The sequence below is a fragment of the Vulpes lagopus genome, chromosome 10 (genome assembly GCF_018345385.1).
Source record: "Vulpes lagopus strain Blue_001 chromosome 10, ASM1834538v1, whole genome shotgun sequence".
NCBI lineage: Eukaryota > Metazoa > Chordata > Mammalia > Carnivora > Canidae > Vulpes > Vulpes lagopus.
In genome coordinates, this window is record NC_054833.1 from 40,767,822 (window position 1) to 40,795,065 (window position 27,244).

The following is a 27,244-nucleotide window of genomic DNA, read 5'->3' on the forward strand; positions in this document are numbered from 1 at the left end:
CTCTGCCTGTTTCTGCCTCTCTCTGTGTGTGTCTCTCAGGAGTAAATAAACTATTAAAAAAAGAATGGATTCGGATATGTTTGCAGGCAGAAATTTAAGTATTTCCCTCCAGGTTGCCCCTAGTTTCTCTGGGAAATAGAAGACAAGGAGGGACTTTGAGAATGGTGATGGCCAGCTAGAGCAGCCATGGGGGCGGGGATGGAGATAAGGACACTTGGAAGAACCAACAAGCCAAGTGAAGTTGAAAACCTGGGTTTAGGGGCGCCTGAGTGGTTCAGTGGGTTAAGAGTGTCTGCCTTTGGCTCGGGGCATGATCTTGGGGTCCTGGGATGGAGCCCCTTGTCAGGCTCCCTGCTCAACAGAGAGCCTGCTTCTCCCTCTCCCTCCGCCCCTCCCCTTGCTCGTTCTCGCTGTCAAATAAATAAAATCTTAAAAAAAAAAAAAAGAAAAAGAAGGAAAACCTGGGTTTGCCTTGGCACCAATCTACCTGGCTGCGCGATTTTCTTCAACACCATGAAGACACAAACGAATGGGGGCAGACGAAGTTCTGTCTCGGCCTTTTCTTGAAAAAGTAAAAAGACTCCCTTCCACTAAGTGCCTCTGTTTACCCACTCAGGGAGCCCTCAGCAAGCATCACCAATCACCGGTTCCACGTTAGCAAAAAGAGCAGAGAGAGTGTGCTTCAGAGGAGAGAAAAGGAGGAGAGGCAAAGAACAGGCTCCCTCCCAGACCGGTGGGAAGGAGCGGGAGCATCTGGCCTCCCCCAAGCCTGGAAGCTGAGATCTGTGTGTACACGTGTATATACACACACACACCACATACATACGCTTACACGTACCCTCACACACCCCCCACCGCTCAAGCCCCGGGCCTCCCCCCACTACCTTCCCGCGGTCCGGGCCCCGCCCCCCGCGGGTCCGCCTCCCACCGGCTCCGCCCCCTGCAAGCTCGCGCGCCGCTTTCCCGCCACGTGCCGCTCTGTATATACCCGTCGCCTGGGAGACGCCGGCCGGGCGGGGCTCCCCTGACGTCACACTGGGAACAAGCCAATCGCCGTGACGCGTCTCAGTGACGCGAGACGCGCGCTGCGGCTCTGCCGGCCGGGGCGCAATGAGGCGGCTGCCCGCTGGGTGGCGCCGATTTCCCGGGGAGGTCCTCACTGGGCCCCCGGCGGAGGTGGGGGAGAGGCGGGCAGGAGCGAGGCCGGGGAGCCCTCTGCGTCAGCCGCCGCTCACTGCGCCGCGCCAGCACCAGCACCAGCACCAGCACCAGCCGGGACTCACCCGCAGCTCCATGCTTGCGCCCGGCTCCACTCGTCCATCCTCGGAGAAGAGGCAGGTATGTGCCACCTGTCGGAGACCGGGGAGGAGGGATGCGGAGGTCAGCGCCGTCGGGGGCTCAGAAAGTGAGGTGTCAACGACAGCCTGGGTGGAATGGGCACCAGCTATGTAGGGCGAGCGCCAGCTGTGCGGAGGAGCTCCAGCTGTGGGCGCCAGTTGGGGGGGGGGCTGCCAGCTGCCAGCCCGGGGTGCCAGGAAGAGCCATCTGTGTGCTGATCACTGTGTTCTAAGGAAACGCTGCTTGGGCAGGTCCGGGGCTCTGTGCCCCGTGTGGTGTATGGCCTGAGAGTGACGCCTGGTCGCTGACAACCCCTTCCCCACGTGTGCGCCCAGTTCAAGCTCCCGCGGGCTCTCTCTGGTCAGTTTGCCAAAGGGGTGGGGGGGGGAGGGCAGCAGTTAAGTGGAAAGGGAGATTTTCCACCAATCCCAAACCAGAGAGAGGCATCTTTGAAATTCTCACCAATCCCAAACCAGAAGCAGGCACGCGGTGCTCCAGGGCGAGTAACTTACACTTAACAGCCACGGGAAGCCCTGGCCAAGCCATTCTAGGTGTCCCCCCCACCCCCCACGAGTGAACGTCTACCTCCTCATCTGGCAGCTTTTAGAATGGGGCTGAGCTGGAGATGGTGGTGATGTCCACCTCCCCAGGCATGGGCATGAGAAGGTCCTCGAGTCCAAACCCCTAAAGTGGAGGAGAGGAAAGCTGGTTAGGCTGGGTTGGGGCATCCCCCACTCCTCTGATACTGTAGATGCGTGCCAAACTGGAGTCGGAATGACGATTGGAATGAGGGCCAGGGACGAGGGCGTCCTCTGAAGTGCATCACCAGGACCCAAGCTGAGTCAGTAGCCTCTGCTGAGACAGGGTGGAGGCACCATCCTGGGTACTCCCAGTCCTTAGGGAGAGCCATCGAGAAACAGGAGACACAGACTGGGAGCAGACAAGAGCACCAAGGCCCAAGAGGTTAAGAAAGAATCCTGCTCCATCCTCCTGTGAGCCTGCCCAGCCCAGCTCTGTGGCCTTGGAATCCTGAGCACTCGGACAGGTAGAGTGGAACCACCCCAGAGCAGCTTTCTCCTGGTAGCCTCGGGGCAGCTGCACTTGCTTTATTTTTCTAGGCAAAGGGGGAAAGGGCCGTAATAGACCTGGCTCTTCTCCACTGGATGGGCTGGACATCTGGGAATATAGCAAGAGTCATTGGCCCTTGCCAGTTATGGGACATGGAGCAGCTCAGAAAACCACGGGGCTATTGTCTAGTGTTAGAACTGAGCACTCCCAAGGGGTGGCCCAGAGGCCCTATTCTCCCTAGGAAGGCTTCCGTGGCAGGTGCAACTACAAATACTCCCATTAATTGTAACAATTAGTGGAAGTATTCAGCATAATCATTACTATCATTTATTGAAATTTTACCATGTGCCAGGAAATTTATAAATATTATTTAATTCTCACAACAGTGAGATATAGCATTATTATACTCTTTACTCCTGTTTTACAGATCAAATCACTAAGGTCCAGACAGCTTACATGACTTGCCCACTGTCTCAGCCAATAAAAGGGAAAGAACTGGAATACAAGCCCAGGCCTAGAAAGAAGTCCATTATAAAAGAATTTGGAACCGAATGCCTGAGAGCAGGTCCCGCCTGTCACTACCTGTGCACCCCGGATCTCTAGGTCTCTACCTCAAAAGGGAGGATTTGCACCAGCACCGAGGCTTCCTCCTCTCCTTTCCTCTCCATTCCATCCCCATCCCTCTACCCTCTTTTCATTCGTCTCCCCTTGGATCCCTCTTCTGTTCCACTTCAAAATGCCCCCCTCCAAAGAGCCCTCGCACGATCTCCTTGCCTGGCAGTGGCCCACTGGGGCAACACCTCGAGGGAGGGCTGGCCACTGCCCCTTTAATTCTCCCCGGGCCTGGAATGCAAGTGAGTTGAGCTAGCCATCTCTGTGAGGTCAGATAAGATACTATATATATCGAGTCCGTAACCTGAGCTCCGGATTACCCAGCCCCAGTCAGACTCCAGCCTCTGGGCTCTCTACTGCGCTCCCTGCCTTGCTGGGGAAGGAGAAGCCCCCAGATCCTGCCCAGTGCCCCGGACACAGGTCAGTAGCTGCCCGTGTAGTATGTGAGCTTCATGGGGCTGCTGTCCAGGGAGCCCTTTGTGTTTGGGGGAGCATGTGAGAGGCTGCCCAACAGGGCCTGGAGGGTGCCTGGGGCAAGATGGAAGGCTCAGGCTCGGAGGGGGCTGGCAGAGGCAGGGAGAACAGGGCAAAGGCAAGCCCAAGAGGAAAGGGAGGGAGACCGGGACTCTGCCTGTGGAAGGAGCACCAGGAGAGCTCCCGACAGAGGTGATTTCGAAAGAGAATTTAAGGATACCAATACCACCCATGGGCGCGTTCCTTTGCCTTTTCTTGGAAGTGTAGAGATGCCTACCCCTCATCCTCCACCCCCCAGCCTCAAATCAAAAGGCATGCTATAGAGATACTACCCTGGGCCTACTCCCTTCTCTACCAGTTAGGATCCTTGCCCTCATCTCCAATCTCTCTCATCCCTTCACTCCTCTCCCAGCCCTTGGGCAACTATTGGGAGCAAGAAAGACAGAGATGGATCCAAATTCCCTTGAACGACCCCCTGCCAAGGCATGCAAGAGGATTAGGCACTCAACTGGTGGGTGGCTAGCTCGGCACAAGGCGCTGAGAGACAAGAGCTACTAGTGACAGGCTGGAGGGGACAAGCAGACTACAGCCGCTGGGGACTGAGGGTATACACAGAGCCCCCACCTGGGCCCTCCACCCAACCTGCATTCGCCACAGCCAGGACATCCCACAACCTAGGAGTTGATGCTAATGCCCAGATAGTGCCAAAACAGATAAGAGTGGGAGTCAGAGAGTAAATGAAGGGAGATAGGACCCCTCTCTCAGCCTTCTTTACCTTTCAAGGTCAGCACATCAGCAGTGCCTCATTCCAATGGTGTTAGCAAGTGGCTTTGGAAAGCTCTGAGGTCACCAAGCACCTGGCGGGACTGGCTGGGACTCCCCACTCACCTGTCCTGGTCACCTGGTCCCTAGGAGGGAAGGACTGAACTCTATTGAGGCCTACCCCCGAAACCAAGCTAGGGGCTTTCTATTCAGGCAGAGGCAAGGCCACAGAAGCTGGCATGCCTCCACCCCAGAAAGCAGAGTGGATCTGGGCAGAGAGGGGCCATGAAGGCTGCTGGGATGTGGGGCACTACCCATCCCCTACCCTGGGGGCCAGGAGTGCCTGGGATTCCTGGGGAGCAAGTCCCTCCCCTGGCTGGGCAGGTTAGGGAGCCCTTCACGTGAGCAACAGGAAATGACAGTGGCTGACGCATGGGGGTTGGCTGCCCCAGGGACACAGGGCTCATTTTAACCCCTGACTCATCTAGCCTGGGTACTTTGGGGAGTGGGCCAAGCTGCAGCAAGGGTAGGAGGCTGAGGGGCATGTCCATAACCAGGCCTTGGGCCAAGGGCGCTGGCTGGGACTAAATGCCAGTACCAGGGGACACTCAGGAGCTTGGCACTGCGGGTGAAATGGAGGCCTCCTGAACCATCTCTTGGCCGATCAGAATTGTCCTGGCGCTCAGGTTGCACTTGGCTTCGCTTTCATTTGCCTGCAGTGGAAACTCAAAGGGCAGCCTCCTGTAGGAGTCTGTACCTGCCATGCCGTTGCCTAGACAGTGGATGCCTGCGTTGCCTGGACCCCATGCCACAGGTCCTACCTGTGCCAGCGCAGGGGGTGGGGGGGGGTGAGAGAAGTGCCAAGTGGAGGCGGTGGCTTCAGGGCAGCTGTTAGGGGACAGAGCACAGGTGCCAGCCCAGTGCTGCCACTGCTTGCGGCATGACCTTGAGGGATCCACGTCACTTCCACCAACGCTGGTTTCCTCATCAGCAAGTGGGCATAACGATGCCACCCACCGCTGGGGGCCATCGTGAGGATTAGCACATTAATACGTGGTGTCCCAGAAGTCTTTATGCAGTTACTTCAGAAGTAGGAATGCTAACTGCTTCATTGAAAAGTTTCATGATTTAATTCCTTGTCTGGTTGTTGAATTTTCAATAAAAATACTAACTTTGATTTAATGTAAGTCATGATTTACGTGAAGCCTTCACATGAGGCTTGAGAGTTTAAATTCTTTCTCCAAAAGAATCAAAACCTAAAACTGCACGGAGGCTCTGGGGATGCTGAGCAGGAAGTGCACTTGCAAGAGCAGCAGGCAAGCGATGAGGGCCAGGTGAGGGCCAGCCCAGTGCTCCAGGGAGGCTGCATGACCCAGGAGAAGCTGCTTGGGATGCGCTCAGGATGACGGTGCCTGGTCCAGAGGTGCTCAGTGCCTTTTGGCGGGGCCATGGTCGCTGGGCTCACATGTCCTTTCCGGAAGCAGAGGGCTCTGTGCACAGAATGCAGTTGCACCTCCCAAGACAGGGAAACTGAGAAAAGAGAGGGAGAGCTTTGGCAGAGCAGGGAAGAGTGGAGGTGCCCCTGTGAAGATGACATGGAGGAGGAGCTTGGCAGGTGGAGTTCCCCCGCTGTCCGAGGTGGCGGGCACCTGGGGAGGAGTTGCCTAGAGCCACATGCCTATACTTGCCAGCTCTGGGTAAACAGCGAAAGGAGACGGGCATCAGGGGCCCCACGCCCGGCAGAGAGGGAAACCGGGGATCCCGGCCAATCGGCTCGCCTCCCACTGCCCCATGAAAGGGCCATTCAGTCCAGGCCGTTCCTGTGGCAACAAGGAGACTCAAAGCCATGTGAGTGCCCGTCCTGTCCCTGTCTTGCGCAGCAAGGCTACAGCCAGGGCCCAGCCTGCTCTCCCACCCGTGGTGTGCTCTGCAGTCTCCAGGGACAGCCGTGCCAGGTAACGCCAAGGGGCACCAACCCCAACTGTCCGTTCACCTGGAAGGTGTTGACACTTTTCTCAAGAGTGAAACTAGGGGCTAGGGGAGGGGATAGGCATGCTCCAGGCCTCAGCCCCAGTGGAGACCCTCTCCCCAGTGAAAGGCAGCTGCGAGGGAGCTGTTAGTGATGGCATGACCCCCCGGGGCTGCTGTGGCAAAGCGGAGGTCTGCCACTTGCCTGCCAGATTGGAGCGCACAGGAGAGCGGGGACTTAGGAGCCCTCCTGGGATTCTGTGAGCCAGAAGGTGGGACTCCACCTCTAGCCGCAACCCTTCCCAAGGAATACTTGCAGGCCTTCCTGGGGCTGTCTGTCCCTGTCCCTTGTAACTTGTTCAGCCCCAGCACTTCTGCGTCACTAGCAGGGCCAGGAGAGGTCACGAGTTTGGGGCACTGCCTGCAGAATACCAGTTCCCTGGGAGTCTTAGTGTGGAGGAGGGGGAGTGAGAGCCATGGGAGGAGGCATGAGCTCATGCCCTGGGGGGGGAGAGTGAGGGGGAAGGTCATATCTGATTGGCTGCCTGGTGTCCCAGAGCCCAGTTCCTGAGACCTGGAGTCTCTGTGACTTTGAATTATTGATGGAGTTTCTCCAAAGTGAAATAGAGCAGGACTCGTCCCACGCCCCCACCCTGGTGCCTCTGTCTGTGTCTCCCCTGGCCTCCCTCAGCCTTCACGCTCTCCTCTGTACCCCAGAAAGCTGAGCAGATGGAAGGAGAGCTATGGTTCCCCGCTAACCCTGCACAAGATCCCCCTCCAGTTACCTTTTTCCTAGAAAGGAGTGGGAGCTGTGCTGGAGGTGGGAGCGCAGTGGGCAAGGGCGTGTACGCGAAGACGGAGGTCTCCCAGGACAGGTGGGAAAAGCATACAGTAAATGTGGACCTGGCCTTTTGGAGGCAGCCCAGACTGAAAACTGCTGCCAGTCTCTGGCAGGCTCTAGAAGTTCTGTTCTAGGACCCATATGGAGGTTGCCACCTGGTGATCTCCCACCCCCTGCACCTATCCCACGCCCTGCACAGACTGAGTTTCTAGGGCACTCTGCCAAGCCATCAGCATCCAGGGCTTGGCACCAGCTCCTCTCTGCCCAAACGTGCTGGGCCGCCAGACTAGGGCAGGCTGTGGGCTGGCCGAGCCAGTGTCTGCAGCACGGCTGGGTTCTGCCCACTGCCCGCTCACCCGCACATCTCACTGAGCGACGCAAGGGAAGCCTGGCACCCAGGGCTGAGGTCAGAAGCCGGCCAGGCCGGGAGACGGCCAGCCCTGACATTATTATAGGCCTACGAAGGAGGGGCCCAGAGCCTGGCGGGGGTTGGGGGAAGAGATAATAACCACTGTCATAGTTGAGGGCTTCCACGTGTTATTATCTCATTTATTCCTCGCAACAACCCTGTGAGGTAGGGACCATAATGATGATGATTATACGCATTGTACAGGTGAGGAGATTGGGGCTCGGAGGGGCAGAATGACTAGTGCAAAATCACTTAGCTAGTCAGTCACGAGACAAGTCAAAACCAGCCCTGTACCACTACTCTGAGGTTCCTGGAAGGCTCTGCCCACCCTTCCCAGGAGCCCCCTCCCCCCGAGCTCCCCCAAGTTCCTCTCTCCATAGCATCTTTGCCCCTCATACCTCATCAACTCCATTCCAGACGACGCCGGTGCACGTAGGGTGATGGAGGGACTCTGATAGTCCTCAAGTGAGCCTAAACTGGATGGGGAGGGGTGAAACAAGGTCCAGTAGGAAGAGTACTGGGCTAGAAACCTGGAAGACCTGGATTCCAGTCTTGGCTCTGCTAGTTGTGACCTTGGACAAATCAGTGTCGCTGTTCCCATCTATACCACAGAGAGGTTAAAACAGATGATTCTTTAGGATCCTTACAACTCCTCAGTTCAGAGATTTCTGTGTGCCTTCACCAGGTCCACCCCAGCCCCACGTGCCGGGTGTGGAGACAGGGAGTACTGCCTGTACTGAAGGATCTTAGCCTCTAGGGGGCCCCCTTTGCCCAAGTCATCAGCATCAGCTGGTTGGCTGTTGCATAGAGGAACCCCTGGAAGTCCACAGGACCCCAACTCCACTTAAAACACGAGTTAGGGATGCCTGGGTGGCTCAGCGGTTAAGTATCTGCCTTTGGCTCAGGACGTGGTCCCAGAGTCACGGGATCGAGTCCCACATCGGGCTCCCTGCATGGAGTCTGCTTCTCCCTCTGCCTATGTCTCTGCCTCTCTCTCTCTCTCTCTCTCTCTCTCTCTCTCTCTCTCTCTCTCTTTCTGTCTCTGATGAATAAAAAAATAAAATCTTTAAAGAAAAAAACAGCATATGAGTTAGATCCATGAAGAGGGTAGTTTCTGCCACATGAGGATGCACCACCACAGCAGGTGACCATGTCCAGGGAAGAATTGTGGGATTGGATCTGGACACTGAGGTCAAGTCCACTTTCTGCCACATGCTCACTCACCACCTCCTCCCCTAGCCTCTCATGACCCTCCTTTTGCTCACCAGGGATCTATGACCAAATGATCATCGGGCCATTCCAGCTCAGACAATGTATGATTCCAAAAAGAATCCTGCCTCTCCTTTAAGCAGGAAGAATTAATACTTCTTAAAATGTCCAGTATTTTCAACCCAGGAGTTGAGGGCGATAGCTGAAGAGAGGAAGCAGATGAGATCTGGGTTGGAATACCATGGGTCACTGGAGGGCGGCTGAGGGTAGGGCAGTCCCACCCTCAGAACTGGGTCTTTGCAAGGGAGCCCTCAGAGCAGCCAGGGCGTGCTGACAGCAATGGCCCTGTGTGGTTTATAAAAGCCACCTCATGTCTGGTGCTCTCACTCAGGTGTGAATGCACAGGTAACGTGCAAACCTGTGCATAAGCCTGTATACGTGTGCACGTATACACAGGCATGGGTGTGTTTCTCAGTGGTGGGCCCACCTCTTGAGGAAATGGACGGTGTTGTCTCTGGCTGAGAACTACGAGCTGAACATCGAGCTGGGGATGAAGAGCAGGTATGGGGGAGCCTGAAACCTGGCAGGGCCCTCTGACAACTTCTTTCCTTGTCTTTCAGCCCATGAGGCTCCCAGTCCCCACTGAGTGCCACCCTGAAGGATGTCCCAGCTCTCCTCCACCCTGAAGCGCTACACGGAATCGACCCGCTACACAGATGCCCCTTATGCCAAATCGGGCTATGGCACCTACACTCCCTCTTCCTATGGAGCCAACCTGGCTGCCTCCTTCCTGGAGAAGGAGAAGCTTGGTTTTAAGCCAGGCCCCCCAACCAGCTTCCTCACCCGGCCCCGGACCTATGGCCCCTCCTCCCTCCTGGACTATGACAGGGGCCGCCCCCTGCTGAGAGCCGATATCCTTGGGGGTGGTAAGCGGGCCGAGAGCCAGACTCGGGGCACTGAACGGCCTTCAGGGAGTGGACTCAGCGGGGGCAGTGGATTCCCTTATGGAGTGACCAACAGCTCCCTCAGCTACCTGCCTGTGACGGCCCGCGACCAGGGTGTAACCCTGAACCAAAGGAGGTCGAACAGTCAATCAGACCTGGCTCGGGATTTCTCCAGCCTCCGGACCTCAGATAGCTACCGGATAGATCCTGGGAACCTGGGCCGCAGCCCCATGCTGGCCCGCACGCGCAAGGAGCTGTGTGCCCTGCAGGGCCTCTACCAGGCAGCCAGCCGCTCCGAATACCTGGCCGACTACCTGGAGAACTATGGTCGAAAGGGCAGTGCGCCTCAGTTGCCCACCCAGGCGCCTCCCACAAGAGTCCCTGAAGTCCTCAGCCCCACCTACCGACCCAGTGGCCGTTACACTCTATGGGAGAAAAACAAGGGCCAGGCCCCTGGGTCCAGCCACTCCAGCTCCCCAGGGCGAGACACCATGGTGAGTTTGCCCCTTGGGGACCGGGTGATGGACTGGGGAGGCAGCAAATGATGTAGAAGACCCAGGTTGAGGGGAGGACTCTCCATCTGACTGATGATCCAAGCCAGAGGTTTCCTTTCCAAATCCCACAGCCCCAGCCAGAGAAGTCATCTCAGCATGTCTGGTACTCTTGCTCAGGGGCTTTCCCACTCTCCCTAGGAAACCCATTTCAGGACCCATGCACCCGACAACGATCCAGCAGTGCTCTCGGAAATGTTCAGCTACCCCCACATACACTGCAATCCTCACCCTCCACTTTGCCACCCATACCAGGGTCTCCTGCAGGCCTCACACCATCCTGAACTGAATGCTGAGGTCCCCAAACCACCCGTGTTCCCTGTGGTAAGAGAAACCTCCCTGCTCTGGTTGCATCTCTCCTCCTGCTCCGGTTTTTACTTCCCAGCCTGAGCACCTGGTTTAACATCAGAGTATAAGACATCAGAAGGAGGGGGGACCAGGATGTGTGGACAGCAGTGCTTATCATGTGTCTTTGGAGAAGATGCTGGAGAAATTTTTGTCTAGGGCTTTAGACAATCCCATACCTCTATATTCCGGTCCTGCCTGAACTAGAAGAAAGGAAGAGCTCTGCCAGAGATAGTAGGGGCTGGCTTGCATCTAATCTGTGAACACACCTCCCTGGGGTACTGACTGCATCCTGCTTTTTCTTTAGTTATTGGTGTACACATAGAGTGGCAAGCTTTCAGAGGATGAGAAAGAAATCATATCTCTAGATGCCTCCCCATGTGCCTAGCGCTGAGAGAGTTCCACTAATCTGCTGATTGCATGGATGGGTACATGGATGGATGGGTGGGTGGGTAAGTGGGCAGATGAATGAATGAATGGATGGATGGATGGATGGATGGATGGATGGATGGATGGATGGGTGGGTAGGTGAGTGGATAGACAAGCCAATGGGCAGGAGAGCTGGGTGTTATGTTTCCTTCATTACCTTATGTACCAGTCCCCTACTACTAGGACAGGTGCCTTTTGGAAATAATAGCTATGCCACAGCAAGAAATAAATGCTGCTTAGTAGGCTCGTCCAGACAAATGGAGCAGGTGTGCAAGATCAGCACAGGGCTTTGGGTCATAGACCTTTAAGCCTTCCATAACTAAAGGTCTTGAGAGGACAACTTTGATAACATTACTTAGAGAGTGTTGGCCTTGCTGGGCTGTCTGTGAAGCACCAAGGGAGACACAAAAGTTGGTGCCTCCCAGAACATTCAGAACCTGACAAGACAAGGCTGTCTATGTTGGAGGGCTAATGTGGAAGAGGAGTAGGGGACAACAGAGGCTGGCCTTGGAAGAAATAGGTGCTACCAGAGGACGTGTGGTTAGATTAGAGCATGATTTACTTGGACGTGTCTGGTGTGGCTCATCTCAGGGGCAATCAGAAAGCAGCTCTCAGTGGATGGGCTCTAAAGGCCTCTGGGAGGCTCCCTCCCTTTGCTCAGAAGAGAAAGATTCTTTATGGTACACAGTGTTCCTCAGAGTGAAGTCTGCAGGAATCACCTGTGAGGCTTAATAATTCAGGGCCCTGGGCCCCACCCAGATCCCCTGAATCAAACTCTCTAGAGATACGCCTGGGAATCTGCCCTTTTAATAAGCTCTTCAGGTAACCTTTAAGGATGCTGAAGTTTGAAAACCTCCTCTCCACAGATGAAACTGCAGACCCACCCTTAGCCCCAATCATGAAAGCAAAGTCTCCTCCTTTATGGGGGGAGTCAAACTCCCCTGGGACTCTGCCTCCTTCCTACACAGGCCTATTTCAAGCCTCCCTCCCTGGGGTCTGCTGCCCTCTACCCTCTCACAAGGGACACCTGAGCCCCTCCTCCACCTCCAGGACCAGATGAGGAGAGTTTTGAAAGAGGACCTCGGAGGGGTGGCAGACTGCCCTTGGGCAAACTCAGCCACCCTAACACCCCTCCTTCCCATCCAGAAACAGCTGGAAGCACACTTAAGTAGCCAGTAACACCCTACGATGGAGCTAGTGTCTCACCTTGAGCTCACACTCAAGAAGACACTACCAGTGGGAAAAGGCCCCCGTGGGTCTGTGATGTAACACCCTGAATTAGCCTCACCCTCTCTCCTCACTGCTCTCAGCCTTACATCCTGCTGCCAGCTCCATCTCCTGAGGAGAGAATAGCCCTGCTCAAGGGACCTGGACCACATCTTTCTAAAAGTGGGTCCAGCATCTTTTCAGATCTCCGTTTGGGGGATCTGAGCTTCTCATGCATTCATTCACGGTATTCCACTTACTAGCAGTGCAACCTCAGAAAAGCTCCTTAACTTCTGAACCTATTCCCTCTATGTAACTAGTGTTCGTAGCTCCCACTCTGTAGATTATCATGAGGAATCAAAGGTTGTACGGCACATAGTAGGTGTTCAATAAATGGCAGTCCTCCTTGTAACCTTCTAGGCACTTTTGGGAGGCAAGAGAGATTTCTGCTGGAGGAAATAAGTTCTTATGATAGTTGCAATAAAAGGCAGCCCAGGGTGTTGGTAAGTGTCATAGGTGGTGGGAAAAGGAGAGGTCACCTGAGGCTGGAACGAACAGTTTGCCTCTTTAACCTTAGACACCTCTCATCTGAGCTCTGTTTCCTCATCCATAAAAGGGATGGGTCATACCTGCCCTGCCCACCTCACAGGCTGTCATGAGGCTCAAAGCAAACAGTGGATGTCAAGGAATCTGAAACCTACAAAATGCAATGGAAGAGTGGGTAGAAAAGGAGATAGAAAAGGGGCATTTGGCAGCTGAGTGGAAGGGGGAGGTGACCACCCTTGTATCACGTGGCCAGGCCCAGTGTGACCTGACTCCCACCCAGGGTCCCCTGGGGTGGCCATGGCCCCAAGAGCTCTCCTGGTGGCTGACTTAAACTACATCTGACATACATAATGGGGAGTCAAAAGCAGGTCCCCAACCAGGGAGTAGAACAGTTCTAACCAGGCTCATTCCCCCCATTCGTAGTAACAGTCAACATGAACTTGGAATATTACAGACTCGGCTAAGCACAAGTAAAGGACTGGTGGTGGTAGGTGGACATGAATTCTGACCCCCCTCCCCATGCTTGCATAAGCACCAACAAAACACCAGCCCATGGAGGTGCAGCTCAGCCTAGGATAATGAGGGCTGCCCCAGGCTCCGCCTTCTGTTTAAAATGCAGACAGATTGGAGGGGAGGGACTGATGGTTCAGAACTGGCAAAAAAGAAAAAAAAAAAAAAAGCTTTCACTACCACCCCCACTCATCGCCTGTGGGAACTCAAGCCAGGCCAGGTGGGTTGGCCCTGCAGAAAACAGGAACCCAAGCGCCCAACCCAGTTATGGCCCCCCTTGGCCCCACCTCTCTTGTTCCCTGGGCCTATGGAAGGACAAGCTGTTCTCACTGAGCCCTGCCAGGGCTGCGCTTTAACCCCTACAATCCAGCCTAATCCTCCCCCGCTCCACCCCTCCAACTGCTCCCTCCCCAGCCCTGGCATTCTGCCCACCAGCCTCAGCCCTGCCCTCACCTGGCCCCACCCTGCCGTGCCCCGGCTACCCTCTGCTCTCCGCAAGAAACGCTGGGGTTGGCACAGGGCCCTCCAGGGCACAGTCATCAGGCAAAGTACCTGCTGCTCAGATGCAGAGCCAGGGAGTGAGTCTCAGAGCCTGCCGGCCTATTCTCCCCATGCGGCCTCTTCTAGACCCTTGCCCTCTGCTCTGAAACCTATTGCTAGGAGCAAAAGTTCTGGGAACCTAGAGTACCTGGGTCCTATTTGCCAAGGGGCTGCTGACTCATCTCCTGAAGCCTTGGGTTCCCAGCTGTTAAGTGACAGGGAGATTATATAAGCGGAGGTCATGTGATTTCACTCTTGGGTGGGACTTTGAACTTGACTGCTGCCAAGCAGTGAGCAGGGGTTACTCCAAAGAGAACAAGATAAAGGCGGCAAGAACTGCCCTGGGGGTCCTGGGTGAGGAGCAGAGAAGCGTGACCCACCTCTCTCCTCCCCTGCCTTCTCTCTCTGTTTACTCAGCCACGCTGAAGTGCATCCCCGAGCTGTCTTGTTTATCCAGCTTAGCAGCCTGAGACCCCAGGGCTGCCCTCACCCACTTCCTGAGGGCTTGAATCTCTGTGGACAGCATGGAGAGGTCACACACTCTCACCCTCACGGGAGACCTTAGGCCAGAGGGTCCCAGGGCCAGGAGGAGTACTAGCTGCTGAGAAAGGACAAACGCTTTGGGTTTGTGTTCAGAGTCAGCAAGATATTGATAGTCTCCATCCCTTGAAGACCAGCTATGGGCTGTGACCTGGCTGGTGGCCCCAGTGCTACCTTACCCAGGCTCAATTTCTTAATCAGCGCCTGGCATCAGCCTCCCTGCCTCCTCCTCCACCCCACTCCAGGATGTCTTCATGAATTAATGTGGTGCTGGAATGGGGCTCAGCAAGGGATAAGTTAATCCGAGCCTGGCAAAATGTTCCTTGCCCGTGGGGGAGCCGCTCCACTGACCAGCAGGTACAGAAATGAACATCCTGTTCAAGGCCCAGAGCGTCACACATGGCCCCCTGCACCCTCTCACCTCAATGGATAGGTAAAACTGGCACCTGCACAGAAATATAAGCAAGGGAGGGAAGTGTGTGGGCCTCTGGAATCCAGCTGGTTTAGGCCAGACTGCCCTAGGGCTCAAAGGAGTACAGAGCTTTTGGCCTCCTGGGGTGGGAACTAGCGATGCAGGGAAGCAAAGGGCCCTCTATCCCCTGGAGCACTTGTGGGCTGGGAGCCCAACCCCCAACAAGAACTCTGCACCCCTAACAGTTCAATCAGGCAATGGAGCCACCAGTCTATCCACTTATGGTGGTCATGACAGGTACATGCTTCGCAGGGAAGCATTTGCCTGGGTCTGAGCAGTGTTTCAAACCCGTGAACCAAGCCATCAGTGAGATCTGAGGAAGCAGGATACTCTCAGCACTACCCTCACAGAGCTAACCCTGACTCTAATTTATTTATACTCCATCCGTGCCAAAAAGGATTTGAGGTGAAGAAACTTTCTTAACCACAGGGAAGACAGGCCAAGCACAGGCTCTGAGAAATGGCAGTCTCAGGGTGGAGGAATGAGCCCCGTTCAGATTAGCTCAGCACATTTGAGGCAAAGAGTCACAGAACCGGAGCCAGGTTCAGATCCCAGAAGACTACATGCATCCTTTACCCGTCCCACTTCACGAAATGGCACCGAGGAGAAAGGGTGTCATGGGGGGTTGGCCAATTGAGAAATGAGCCACGGTTCCTTGCTGATTGTGTCCTGCAGCAGTCAGACCTGCTTGACAAGACCAGACCCTATGTGAATTCTTTCCCTGTACCCCAGGCTTCTCAAAGAGCTCCCATGCAAGTAGCTTTCCTCATCTAGACCCCCCTGCTCCCAGCAATGTCCCTAACCGTCTACATTCCAGGAAAGAGGGAGTGAGTGTGCTAGCAGAATGCCAGGATGTCCTGGGGTGGGAGTACTCCTATCGCTGCCTTAAGTCATGGAGCAAAAGGCACAATGCTCCCGTAGGTGAGCACCTGTCAAGACAGTGCTTACTCAACATGCAAATCCAGACTCACCCCACCCTGTGAGGCTCAGTGGGACTTCCAGAATACCCCACAGAGCCTGGTCTGGCCCCCACTTAGAGATGAGATCAACAGCAATTATGAAGCACCCACTAAGAGAATCCACAGCCCTGACCCTGAGGAGGTTTCAGTGTGATGGCATAATCAACACATGATCTAAAACCCTTTACAGAAGACTTAAAGACACTTATAAAACAAAAATAAACATATTAAGATAAATTAGTACAGTGTAACCTGAATGCCAGCAGACAAGGGGTATGCAATAATGGGGTGTTTCGAGCTGGATGGAGTTCTTTAGAGAGGGCTTGGTGGAAAACTCAAGGTTTGAGCAGAATTTGTAAGCCAGTAATGGCAGGGAGCAGGAAAGGGGATTCCAGAATCTCCTGGTAATTGTTAAAAGCATGGGTTTGCCATAAGACAGGTTGGGGTTCAAAGCCCCACACTGTCATTTATTAGCTTTGTGGTTCTAGCAAGTCATCTGACCTCTCAGGACTTAAGGTCCTTTATCTGGAAAACAGAGATAATAGCTCCTCCATCATTGTGTTAATTATGCAAGTACACTGGGATAATGTATATAAAGTACTTAGCCAGTGCCTGGCATTTAGTAAGTACTTAATCAGTGGCAGTTTTGTCTTTTAAGTGAGAGATGACAAATGCTGAAGCAGAGAAATAAGAGCAGGTTGGTTAGCAGCAGGGATCAGAGAAGAGCCATGGTGGTGACAATGGAAGGAGTCTGAGGACAGACAGCCTCACCAACAGAACTACCTCAGCTTCTGGACTGGATGCAAGAGTCAGGTGCTCCAGGTGTTTGGGGGCAGAGGTGTGGCGTCATTAAATGCACGCATTCCTGCAGACACTGTAGGACTGGCTCGAAAGATTGTGCCTGGAAAGAGGGAAGCAGGGAGGAAAAGGCTGTAGCAATGTGTCCAGGATTTGGTCACTGAGGGAAGACAGTGACTGGGGAGCTCACCATCCTCATTCTGTGCCCCCCCCCCTCGCTTACCATCAAGTAGCCTCATCCCCTCCATACATGTGTCCTGGATACATCCCCCCATGTGGCTGTGGTCGTGTGTGCAGTGCGCGTGTACATGTGGCGATGAGCACGCAGAGAGGAACAGAAGGAGGCCACAGATGAGTAACAGCACACGCTGCTGCTTCTCAGGGTATTTTTAAATGCTAAAAATACTAGCTAAAAATAGCCAGCAGGCTCCAAACAAGATACTTTCTCTAGGCAGATTCTGTGTGGGTCCCCATAGGTGAGGGGGGGTGGAGCATCCAAAACAAAATGGGAAGACCTCTGCTCTCCAAGCATTGCCGCCCTTAGGGTCAGAGCAGTACACTCGCCCCCACCCCAGCTGAGCATCTGCTTCCCCACCGCCGTGGTACTTTCTCCCCACCTCCCAAAACAAATCAAAATTTGAGATTCTCTGAGAGCTGGAGTTGGGTAACTGGATAGAAGAAGCCAGAAAATGTTCTTCCCTGGGGCCAAATGGGACAGTGACCTCTTGTACCTTATAACATCGGAGCATTGCCTCTGTTGATAGCGGGACGAACTGGGACTGGGGTGAGATGGGACGGAGCGGGGAGCTCAGTGCCCACCCCGCGTCAATCCATCCTCCTCACCCCGGGGGCCCATCGAGACCCTCGCGGGCTGTGTGGGTGTCGGGCTCCAAGCGGGCCTGAGTCCCCCCTGAGCAACGTGCAAAAAAAGTTTGCGTGCAAGTGCATCGGAACTTTCAGCGGGTTCGCCGACGGCCCGGCCGCCCCCGGGGGTCAGGACCCGCAAGCCGCCCGGGAGGGGCGAAGCTCACCGGGGCTGCCCTGGTCCAGCGGGGTCCTCCTGGGTCCGGACTCCGAGGCCGGCGGGGGGCTCGGCCGTCCGTCCCGCCCCCTTCCCGGGGTCGCCGGGCCTCGGCGGTGTCCCGGCGGGCGCGGTCAGCGGGCGGGGGGCGGCGGGGCCCCGGGCCTAGCGGCGAGAGGGGCGGGGCCGCGGCCCGCGGGGGCGGGGCTGGCGCCTGGCCCCGCCCCGGCCCCGCCCCCGGCGCTGACGTCGCGGGGCCCGAGGCGCCGGCGGGGCCGCCAGTCGGCCGGAGCGCGAGAGCCGGGAGCGGGGAGCCGGGAGCCGGGGCGGTTGGCGGCGCGCGCCGGGGAGGTTGGGCCGGAGGAGCGCGCGGTCGGACCGTGTCCCGCGGCGGCCTGGCCGGCCTCGGCGTCCGGGCCGTGGCCCCGCGCGGCGCCCCCGCGCTCCCCGTGCCGCCGTTAGGCGTGGGTCCGACCCGCCGCCCGCCGCCCGCCCCCCAGCATGCGCACCTCCTACACCGTGACCCTGCCCGAGGAGCCCGCAGCCGCCCCCTTTCCCGCCCTCGCCAAGGAGCTGCGGCCGCGCTCCCCGCTCTCCCCCTCCCTGCTGCTCTCCACCTTCGTGGGGCTCCTGCTCAACAAAGCCAAGGTACGCGGGGCCCCTTCCCGGGACCCCCCACGCCGGGGGCCTGGGCTTCCGCCGCCTCCCGGGACGCGGCCCCCCGCCCCGTGCCGCGCGCCCCGGCGCCCGGGGGATGGATTCTCCCGGCCCCCACCCCTCCTTTCCCAGGGTCTCCCGGCAAGGAATGCCCCCTCCCCAGGTGATCTCAGGCTTACTCGCGGCCCCCTCCCCTTGTCGAGGCCCCAGCCCCTCCTCCCTCCCGGCCCCCCCGCCCCTCCCTCTCCGTGACCCCGGCGCCAGGTGGCCCGTGGGCTCCTAATGCGCGGCACCTCTCGGGACAGGTGCAGGAAAGCGTAACCTTGACGGGCTCCCGCTGTGTGGGGGAGCCGGCGGCGCGCTGGACTCTGCGGCTGCGACCCCAAGGCCAGAAGCCCAGCAAGGAAAAGCTGGCGGGCCAGAGCCGCCCCCTCCTCGCTGGCCCCGAGGGCGCTCCCCCGAAGGGTTGGTAGCGGGGGTCCTTTGACCCTGTGAAGGGCAGAGGAGTCGCACACAGGTGAAAGAGGGCAACTTCTCTCCGTCTCGGCCCTCCCCAGTTCTGCTAAGTGCGCGCTGGAGCCCTCAAATGAAGTAGCCGCCCCAGGGTAATGCCGGGGCCAGAGGCTGGGCACTGCCCCCTTCGGGAAGGGAGAAGGGGCCAGAGCTTGACAGATCTTACGTAACAGGCACCAGCTCCCGAGTTGGCAGTGCGTGCACTGCCCCGTGCCAGGGCCACACCAGGCTCCTTGGCTGCGGCCAGGACTCATGGCTGACCCTCATGGCACAGGTGAAGTAAGCAGGAAAGCCCTTTACCGGGGTCTTGAGTGTGAAGGCGCAAACGTCAGTCAGCCTTGCTTCTGTGACCCACATCCCCTAGTGTGTCCTCCCCATTAACCCAGCGCGGGCTCTCCCTGAGCCCCCCGCCCCGCCACAGAGGGTGAATGCTGTCCGTGCACTGACTGAGGAGGTGACATCTGCTTTTTAGGACAGTGGTTGCCCCCTAAGTCAAGGTTAGGTTGGTGGAGGACTAATTATAACCAAGTTCTTAATCCAGACCCTCTGGAGTCCTTGCGTATATGCTCCACACCGCAGCTGGAGCCCTTTCCCGCTCCCCTGGGGAGAGGCTCTGAGAGGCTCGCTGTGTGGGGTCTCTGCCGACCTCTCTGGTTCTAGCCTCTCGCCCTCAGGCCCTGAGGTAGGATTGTTTTCACCATAAGAAAGGTCACTCCTGGGACATTTTGTTCCTCTGTAGAATGGAAAGTGCTGACTTTCCCTGGAGCTCCTGATTTCCTATTCATGGCCGAAGAATATCTGGCTGGGCTTAGCCCAGCCCTGCTCTCCCCTCCACTCCCCCCACCCCACTCCTCTTATCCAGCCACCTTCCCCACAGAGCGCGTAGAAATTGGCAAGTAATTTTGAACTCGGGAAATTTTAGACAAAGGAACGAGCCACCTCCACCCCCTACAAAAACAAAAAAAAAAGAGGGTCCTAGCAAAGCCTTAAAAGATGGAGCCTTCTCCATCTCTCCACCCGCCAGGCCCAGAATAGAGTCAGAACCTCAAGAATAGTAACCATAGGGGATGATGTGTTGTTCCCGACCCTCACTGTGCTGGGTCAGAGGTAGACGTGTCAACACCACCAAAGTGCCTCGGTACAAAGATGCATCCAGTTTTCCACTGCGCCGCCCCCAATAGTGCTGAGTGACTACTGTCTCAGCAGAAGGCCCACTTGGGTGGGCATTGACATGATCGCCAGGCTTTGCTTCTCCAGCCCCTTTAGACAGATGTTATCTGAGGCACAGGGGTAAGAACTAACCAGCACTGCCAAAAATAAAGGAGTAAGAGCGGACCTTGGGGGAGGAGAGAGCGGGTAGCCTGCTGTGGTCAGGCTTTAACTTTTGGTTCCGAATGGGCAGCTCGGAGACTGCAGTGCTTTTGTTGGGCCCCAGAGGAGTCCTCCAGGTCTGCCTGAAAATGCTGATAAGGTCTTTGTCCAGGGGATTATCTCTGTTGTGGTGCTCTTACTGGAACATCAGGGTTTAGACTGTCAGAAAGGTAAGATTTAAATTTTGTGTTTGGGGCCATATACTGCCAACACTGGCAGGGTTCAAGGATGCTTATCCCCCCCTGCTGCCAATAAGTGTGGCTCTCTAACTACAGGTGGAAACCAGGTCTCTCTTCTGAGTATATTTCCTTCCCTACCTGGTGGTGTTAGACCTGATAAATGGCAAGAAGGGATCCTCTTACTTGTGGGATCAGCAGGGCAATTCCTGAGAAAAGCCCTCCTTCAGCCTGCCTCTCCCCACCCCACCCCCTCAAGCTGACAACCTCATGGGCTCTGAGCTGCTGACAGCCTCTGAGACTGTCAGCACACGGCATGAGTAATTTTAGCTGAGTTATTTCAGGCTCCTGTTCTGATCAGGGTTGAGCTGGCCCCACGCATGCCCCAGTCAGTGTTGCTCCAGAGTCGCCAGCTCCCCGTCCCCTCCCTGAGAGAGGGGGCGGCAGGCTCATCTGCACACTGTTTCTTTAACCCTTTGAGCCCAAAGGTCTTCTGACTCCTTCAAGGTAGGGCCCGAATTAGCCAAGAGACCTGGGACCCAGCTGCTGTCTTGCTCCAGCTCCCTCACCAGCCTCCACGATAGAGGCGAGAACAAGAGTGGCACACTTCAGCCAGGTGCTTACCTCTACGTGGCCACAGTCTGCCGTCGTCAGAGGGGTTGCAATCAGTGATCAGTCAGGATGTGGAAACCTGAGCCCGGCAGGGAGGATTCTCCAGGCTTTAATCAGCCTTTGGGAGCTGAGCTCAGCTGGAAGGAATTCCACCTGTCTCTGGCAATTCAGAATGGCAGGCCAGCTTCAGTTTGCCCCAGCTGAAGGTCTAAACTCACTTCAGAGGTTTTGTCATTGAACGTCTCAGGATCTCCTTGAAGTGCCTGTTATGACGGCTCCTTCATGTATTGGAAATCCAGGGGTAGAAAAGTGGGTCACTTGAGAGAGCGCCCAGATTTGGGACCCAGAGTTCTTGTAGCCAGGAATCAAACACACGAATTCCCAGGCTCCAGTTCTAATCTCCAGCCTCCAGTAGGGCAGACAATGAAGAATAAGGTACAGAATAGGAGAAAACACATGTTGACCAAAGAAAGGAGAACCCTGGAGAATATTTGTGTTGTGTGTTGAAGAAAGTAACATGTGTGCCTAATGCTCATGGCTCCATTCGGCAGAAGGTTGCCTGAGGGAGCCTAGCGCAGGCCCAGTCTCTTTGCCTTCAGCCTCACCTGCCATGTGTTCTTTGCTTACAGAATTCTAAGAGCGCCCAGGGTCTGGCTGGTCTTCGAAACCTTGGGAACACGGTGAGCTCTTCCCAGCCCTACTTCTTTCCTAAGGCCACCCCCTACTGTCCCGACTGGGACCATATAATGATTGTTCCTTCCTGGCTGCCACTGACTCCCTCTCCTCTAGAAGCCATTTGAGACCCACCCGTCCTGGATGGTGGGTTTTACAGAATGGCCAGGGCTCTGCCTCCCTCCCTGGCCCCCAGCAGGAAGCACTGCCTAAAGGGGAGTTGCCCTCCTGTCAGCTCCTTCCCTGGATCCTAAGGACATCCCTCCCTTCCCACCCACTCCCATCCAGCTCACCCACACCCTCTTGTACACCTCTGTGGTAAATAAGCAGTTACATCACCTGTGCTGGCAGTGGGAACTTGCCTCACTATGCCTCGTTCCCTTACGAGAAGAGGAACTTGAGGCTGTGGGAGTGGTCATTTCTTTGATAGAGGAACCAGAGGGTGTTCAGCACTATGTAAGTAGACCAGACAGGGGTCTCTGTCTTACTGATCAGATGATCTCTTGCAGTGCTTCATGAACTCCATTCTGCAGTGCCTGAGCAACACCCGGGAGCTGAGGGATTACTGCCTCCAGAGGCTCTATATGCGGGATCTCAGCCACAGCAGCAATGTACACACAGCCCTCATGGAAGGTGAGGAGCCCATCCCTGGACTCTCTCTGTCTGCTCCAGTATTGCCGCAGTAGTAGTAGTGTGTTCTGTGTGTCCCTCCTACTTTTCTTTCTTTAACTTCTTTTTGGATGGATTCTAGTTTGAGTATCTCATAGAAAATGTCACCCCTACTCTCCGTGTCCCCTCTCCTCCCGGTAGAGTTTGCAAAACTAATCCAAACCATATGGACTTCATCCCCCAACGATGTGGTGAGCCCATCTGAGTTCAAGACCCAGATCCAGAGATACGCGCCACGCTTCGTCGGCTATAAGTAAGAGCTTTGCAGACACGTCCCCCCAGGGTGGGTGCCGGCCCCTGCAGGCCTGTTCTTGAAACAAGAAGCCTTGCTCACTGTCTTTCCTTTGGACTCAGTCAGCAAGACGCCCAGGAGTTTCTTCGCTTCCTTCTGGATGGGCTCCACAATGAGGTGAACCGAGTGACAGTGAGGCCCAAGTCCAACCCCGAGAACCTCGATCATCTTCCGTAAGTAAGAGGAGAATGCCGTGGGGAAGAAAAACTTGGTGAACTTGAGTTTTGGGCTGACTTCTTTGGGGGTAATAATTTGGAGAGAATTTGGAATATTAAGCATTTAGACTGATAGGCTCTTAGACTTCTCATGGCATGCACTGTGACCCAGTTGTCTCCCTCTCTCGGGTTCCTAGTGATGATGAGAAAGGACGACAGATGTGGAGGAAATATCTAGAACGGGAAGACAGTCGGATTGGGGGTAAGTGCATTAATTGGAGGAATGCCTGCTCTCCCTGTTCACTGCTTTTGCCTGAGCAGAGCGTGAGCATGAAAAGCCCTATGAATCATCCTCCCAGGGAGCCCCCCTCCTGCCCTGTTTCCCACGGACAGAGGCAGGAGCACCGAGAGGGCACGCAGCCCAGAGGAGATGTGTGCTCCTTCTCTGAGTTTAAGCTCTGCTGTCCCATCTCATCTGCAGATCTCTTCGTTGGGCAGCTAAAGAGCTCCCTGACTTGTACTGACTGTGGTTACTGCTCTACTGTCTTTGATCCCTTCTGGGACCTCTCATTGCCCATCACTAAGGTACATGCCCCTGTTGCCCTACTTTGGGATCTCCCACTCTTACCTTCTCTTGTCATTGACCTCTGACTTTTACTCTTTGTCTCTCCCAGCGAGGTTATCCCGAGGTAACTTTAACGGACTGCATGAGGCTCTTCACCAAAGAGGATGTGCTTGATGGTGATGAAAAGCCAGTAAGTCCCCCCCCTCCATGGGAGCAAGAGCACACGCCCAAGAGACCCCTCTGGGAAAGACCTGTCACTCGCAGACGCAGCCTAGGAGTTAATAGACTCGGCCCACTGACCTCTCCCCCAAGTCCTCTGTAGCTGTTTGTCATGTCTTGCAGACATGCTGTCGCTGCCGAGCCAGAAAACGATGTATAAAGAAGTTCTCCATCCAGAGGTTCCCAAAGATCTTGGTGCTCCGTATCCTTAAGATCCACCATGGCGGGGACTTACCTTTAGAGAGTGGCTGGTGACAAGGGGCCAAAGTGAGGGCAAGCAGAGTAGGAAAAAAGGAAATTTGGTTGACTTTCCTTTCCTTCCTTTGCTCTTCTGATTCTGGGAAGCGCATCGCCCTCTTAGGGCCCTGTCCCCTTTACTTTGACTACCCTCGCCACCCTCTCTGTCCTTGACTCACATCAACACCAGATCTGAAGCGGTTCTCAGAATCCAGGATACGAACCAGCAAGCTCACAACATTTGTGAATTTCCCACTAAGAGACCTGGACCTGAGAGAATTTGCCTCAGAAAACACCAGTGAGTATTTTCAGCTGGGAGGGCAGAAATGAGGCACAAGTGCCTAAAATCCCGATGGGAGGCCCAGAGGTGGAAGGAAGCGGCTGCAGAGTGAGTTAGGAAAAGCAGGAGGGAGAGGGAACGTGGGGCAGGAACACACTGGGGGCCTGAACCCATGTACTTCCTCCTCAGACCACGCTGTTTACAACCTGTACGCTGTGTCCAATCACTCTGGAACCACCATGGGCGGCCATTACACAGCCTACTGCCGGAGTCCAGTGACAGGCGAATGGCACACTTTCAATGACTCCAGGTGAGACGGTCTCAGGCGGGGCTCCTGCTGGCAGACGCCTGAACCTCGCCCATCTGTGTGTGGCTTCCACTTGGACCAGATAGGAGAGGTCGGTGCCAAGAGGCCGTGTGGTACGTAGGAGTCTGCTGCCCATTTGCAGACTTCCTAGAAGAGATGGGCTCCAGGGCACCCAGGGAGAGGAGCCACGGGCCCTCACCGCCCCCCCAGCACTCAGCTTGTGTCCCCAGGGCCCCCGCAGGGCTCTGACTTCTCTCCACTCTCTCTGCAGCGTCACACCCATGTCCTCCAGCCAAGTGCGCACCAGCGACGCCTACCTGCTCTTCTATGAACTGGCCAGTCCGCCCTCCCGCATGTAGCAGCGAGGCGCTCCATCCCTCTCTCCCTTCCCCGGGGTGGCCCCACACCCTAAGTGTTTTTTTTTTTAAAGACAAAAAAAAAAAAAAACCTGACAAATAAGAGAGAAATAAAGTAAACTAAAGCTGCCGAGCAGGAGTTGGCTGCAGCCTGGTCAGGGTCTGGAGCAAGGAACCAGGAGCTCCCGAGCCGCCCCTGGCATGAAGATCGACAGGATGCAGAGCCTGGAGCCGGCACGGTGCCCCCTCGGCTTCTCTTGTTTGCGTTTTTTAAGCTTGTGGTTTTTTTTCCTGTGTGTAATAAACAACAGCGGTCTGTGGGGAGCAGATCCTGGTCCACTTGCTGCCCTTCCAGCCCCCGCTCCTCCCGAGAAGACAGCGCCCTCTGGAGCCTGCTGGGAGGATCGCTGCCCAGAAGCCCCGGCGCCCGAGCCTGGCACCCGTCTTCACCTGGACCCCCGCTCACTGGTCCAGAAGCAAGAAAAACACCCATGAGCCAAGAGCCCTCTTAACGCTGCTAACTCCAGGGGGACAGACAAGGGGACGACTTTGAAAAGAGCTGACTTGGGTTTTTAAAAACCCAACTTTTTTGTTTTTTAATCACCATAACTAAAGTTTTCAGACTGGAGATGCTCTCCTTCACACCTCTTCACAGCTGGGACGTTGTGCTGGTCATTTTTTTTTTTTTTAAGTTCTTCAAATACACCTTTTCTGATGCTAGCCCCCAGTGGTGCTCGGGGGGTGTTGGCCAAGCCCCAAGCACAGCCACAGTAGACCCGGGATCTAACAAGTTTTTGGGTTTTTGTTGGTTTTTTTTTTTTTTTTTTAATGTTTTGGATGGAATCTAGTTGCCTCCAAGAATTGTGCCTTATAGCATTTGGGGACCAGGGGGTAACTGCCCCTTCCTGAAATATCCCTCAGCCTCTTCCCTTTTCCCCAGTGCCATGCTCAACCCCGCTGGGGGTCCTGCCCTTACCCCGGGCTTGGTTTGCATCGGTGAGGTGGAGAGGAGAGTTGGTAGAAGGAAATTTCTTCCGGTAGTGTATCAAGTTTTTCCTGCCCACTTCCTCTACGCCCCCCCCCCCCCGGTCTGCTCCCCAGCTGCTGGAAGGATAGCACAAGCCCCTTACCCCTAGAGCCACTCTCAACCATAATTTATTCCCTTTTAACGTGTATTCTTCTTGACCTTCGTGCCCTCGCCCCTTCTCAGAGCCTCCTAGACATAGGCCCTTTGGACCGAGTTTCTCAGGGATGCCCATGCCGCCCCTCAGCCCCTCCCGGCATTGGTCTGCAGTCCTGCCCCGGGAGCCGGAGCCTGGGTGTTGGGGGGACCTCTTGCCTCAGCTGTACAATTCTCTCCCATGGGTGTGATTTTGCCCTAACTGGTTGGACATAACTCAGTGCTGAGAGAGTAAAGCTGTGCAGCACCAAGGCACCGAAGCTCGGTGTGTCCGCACAGCTGGGCCCAGCTTGTGCCCCTTGGAGCCTGAAGCCTGCCAATGCTCCCAGGAGGCAGCATCAGAGAAAGACGTCCCAAGTTGAACCGGCCTGACCCCCCTCCCTGCCCGTCCCAGGGAAGCCCTGTGAACCTGAGCCAAAGGGCTGATGTGCACTTGTTTACTATGTAAGCAGGAGTAGAAGAATGTCTGATGTACAGTGGAACCTTGTACAGAATAAATAATAGCTTTGAGAAGTTGGTAAGTGATGGCATCTTGATTTGGGAAGGGTCTGCACCCAGGAAGAGCTCTGAGCAGATGAGTCCCTAGGTATTTTACTGCTTCAGCCAGACTGTGAATTCCAAGTTCTCGAAAAAGTTGCCCACTCTAGTCTAAATTTTTCAACTCTACACAACTGAAATAGTACACGTTTTGAATGCTATTCATCTGGATTCACCAGTTAACATTTTGCCACATTTGTTTACGGATACTTTATTCCTGGGGGCAAAACACGTAGGGGCGAGGTGTCCCTACGCCCCCCCCAATACTTCAACATGCATCATCCCACATAACCTCAACACCCTCTTCACCCCTAAGAAATGTGGCACATCTGGTAGATGCTTCTTTAAATGGACCATCTGCCGTTTAACTGCTGGTGTGGACACTCGCAGTGCCCTTGACACTCACGTGCCTGTACAGACCCGTGACGAGCTCCAGCAGAGGCTGGGCGTAATGACATTTGCTCTTGGGGCAGAGTGGCTGTCCCTGAATGGGGGGGGGGGGGGGCAAGATTTGGCACTTGATAAACGAGAGACTTCAGCTTGCCCTGTTAATACCTAGAAAGAGCTGCTTTTACAATAAAGGTTTCCTTCCCCGAAGTGCTTTTTTTCAAGATTTAAAACAGATGTAACCCTTTAAAGAGATTGCCTCTTTGGGGCACTCAGGGACCTGTCTCCTTCGGTTTTCTAACTCTTAGTATTATTCAGATTTTCTATTTCTGCCGCTGATTTTAGAACTCTGGAAGCTGAAGCCTCCACCAGCTGAGTATTTTATCAGGATTTTTCCTAACTGCCTCCCTGCTCCAGACACTAAAAAATCAAGGCCTGTCTGTTCCGTCTTTGCTGAGACAGCAGTGCCTGCTGTCAGACTCACATCATGGGGTGAGACCGTTGTGGGATTATTTCT

The 27,244-nt window shown here is 55.3% G+C and overlaps 2 protein-coding genes across 9 annotated transcripts in view; one reads left to right on the top strand and one right to left on the bottom strand.

The window, feature by feature from the left end:
• Window positions 1-17,725, bottom strand: part of LOC121499615 — a 200,425-nt gene extending 182,700 nt beyond the window's left edge. For 2 of the 5 annotated variants that reach the window (XM_041770454.1, XM_041770453.1), the window contains exons 1-3: window positions 13,901-14,350; window positions 1,924-2,022; window positions 1,284-1,349 (exon numbers count right to left, since the gene is read on the bottom strand). In XM_041770454.1, coding sequence (XP_041626388.1) covers window positions 1,284-1,349; window positions 1,924-2,022; window positions 13,901-13,995 — 260 coding nt within the window. In that variant the 5' untranslated portion in view covers window positions 13,996-14,350. Of the gene's footprint in view, window positions 1-1,283; window positions 1,350-1,923; window positions 2,023-13,900; window positions 14,351-16,506 lie in introns of those variants that run through there. The other 3 variants (XR_005990190.1, XR_005990191.1, XR_005990189.1) reach the window with 3 other exon arrangements.
• USP2 (ubiquitin specific peptidase 2) lies at window positions 1,028-26,324 on the top strand. Of its 4 annotated transcripts, none has more exons than XM_041770451.1 (13): window positions 1,028-1,338; window positions 9,302-10,119; window positions 21,501-21,551; window positions 22,053-22,176; window positions 22,354-22,465; window positions 22,567-22,677; window positions 22,857-22,921; window positions 23,141-23,244; window positions 23,334-23,414; window positions 23,567-23,645; window positions 23,871-23,978; window positions 24,150-24,270; window positions 24,539-26,324. In XM_041770451.1, the coding sequence occupies exons 2-13, from the start codon at window positions 9,343-9,345 to the stop codon at window positions 24,624-24,626; spliced, it is 1,821 nt and encodes a 606-aa protein (XP_041626385.1). In that variant the 5' UTR covers window positions 1,028-1,338; window positions 9,302-9,342; the 3' UTR covers window positions 24,627-26,324. The 4 variants fall into 4 exon arrangements, with proteins under 4 accessions (XP_041626385.1, XP_041626383.1, XP_041626384.1 ...); XM_041770449.1 differs by lacking the exon at window positions 1,028-1,338 and adding an exon at window positions 2,999-3,438; XM_041770450.1 differs by lacking the exon at window positions 1,028-1,338 and having other exon boundaries at window positions 9,200-10,119.
• Window positions 26,325-27,244: the final 920 nt, after the last annotated feature.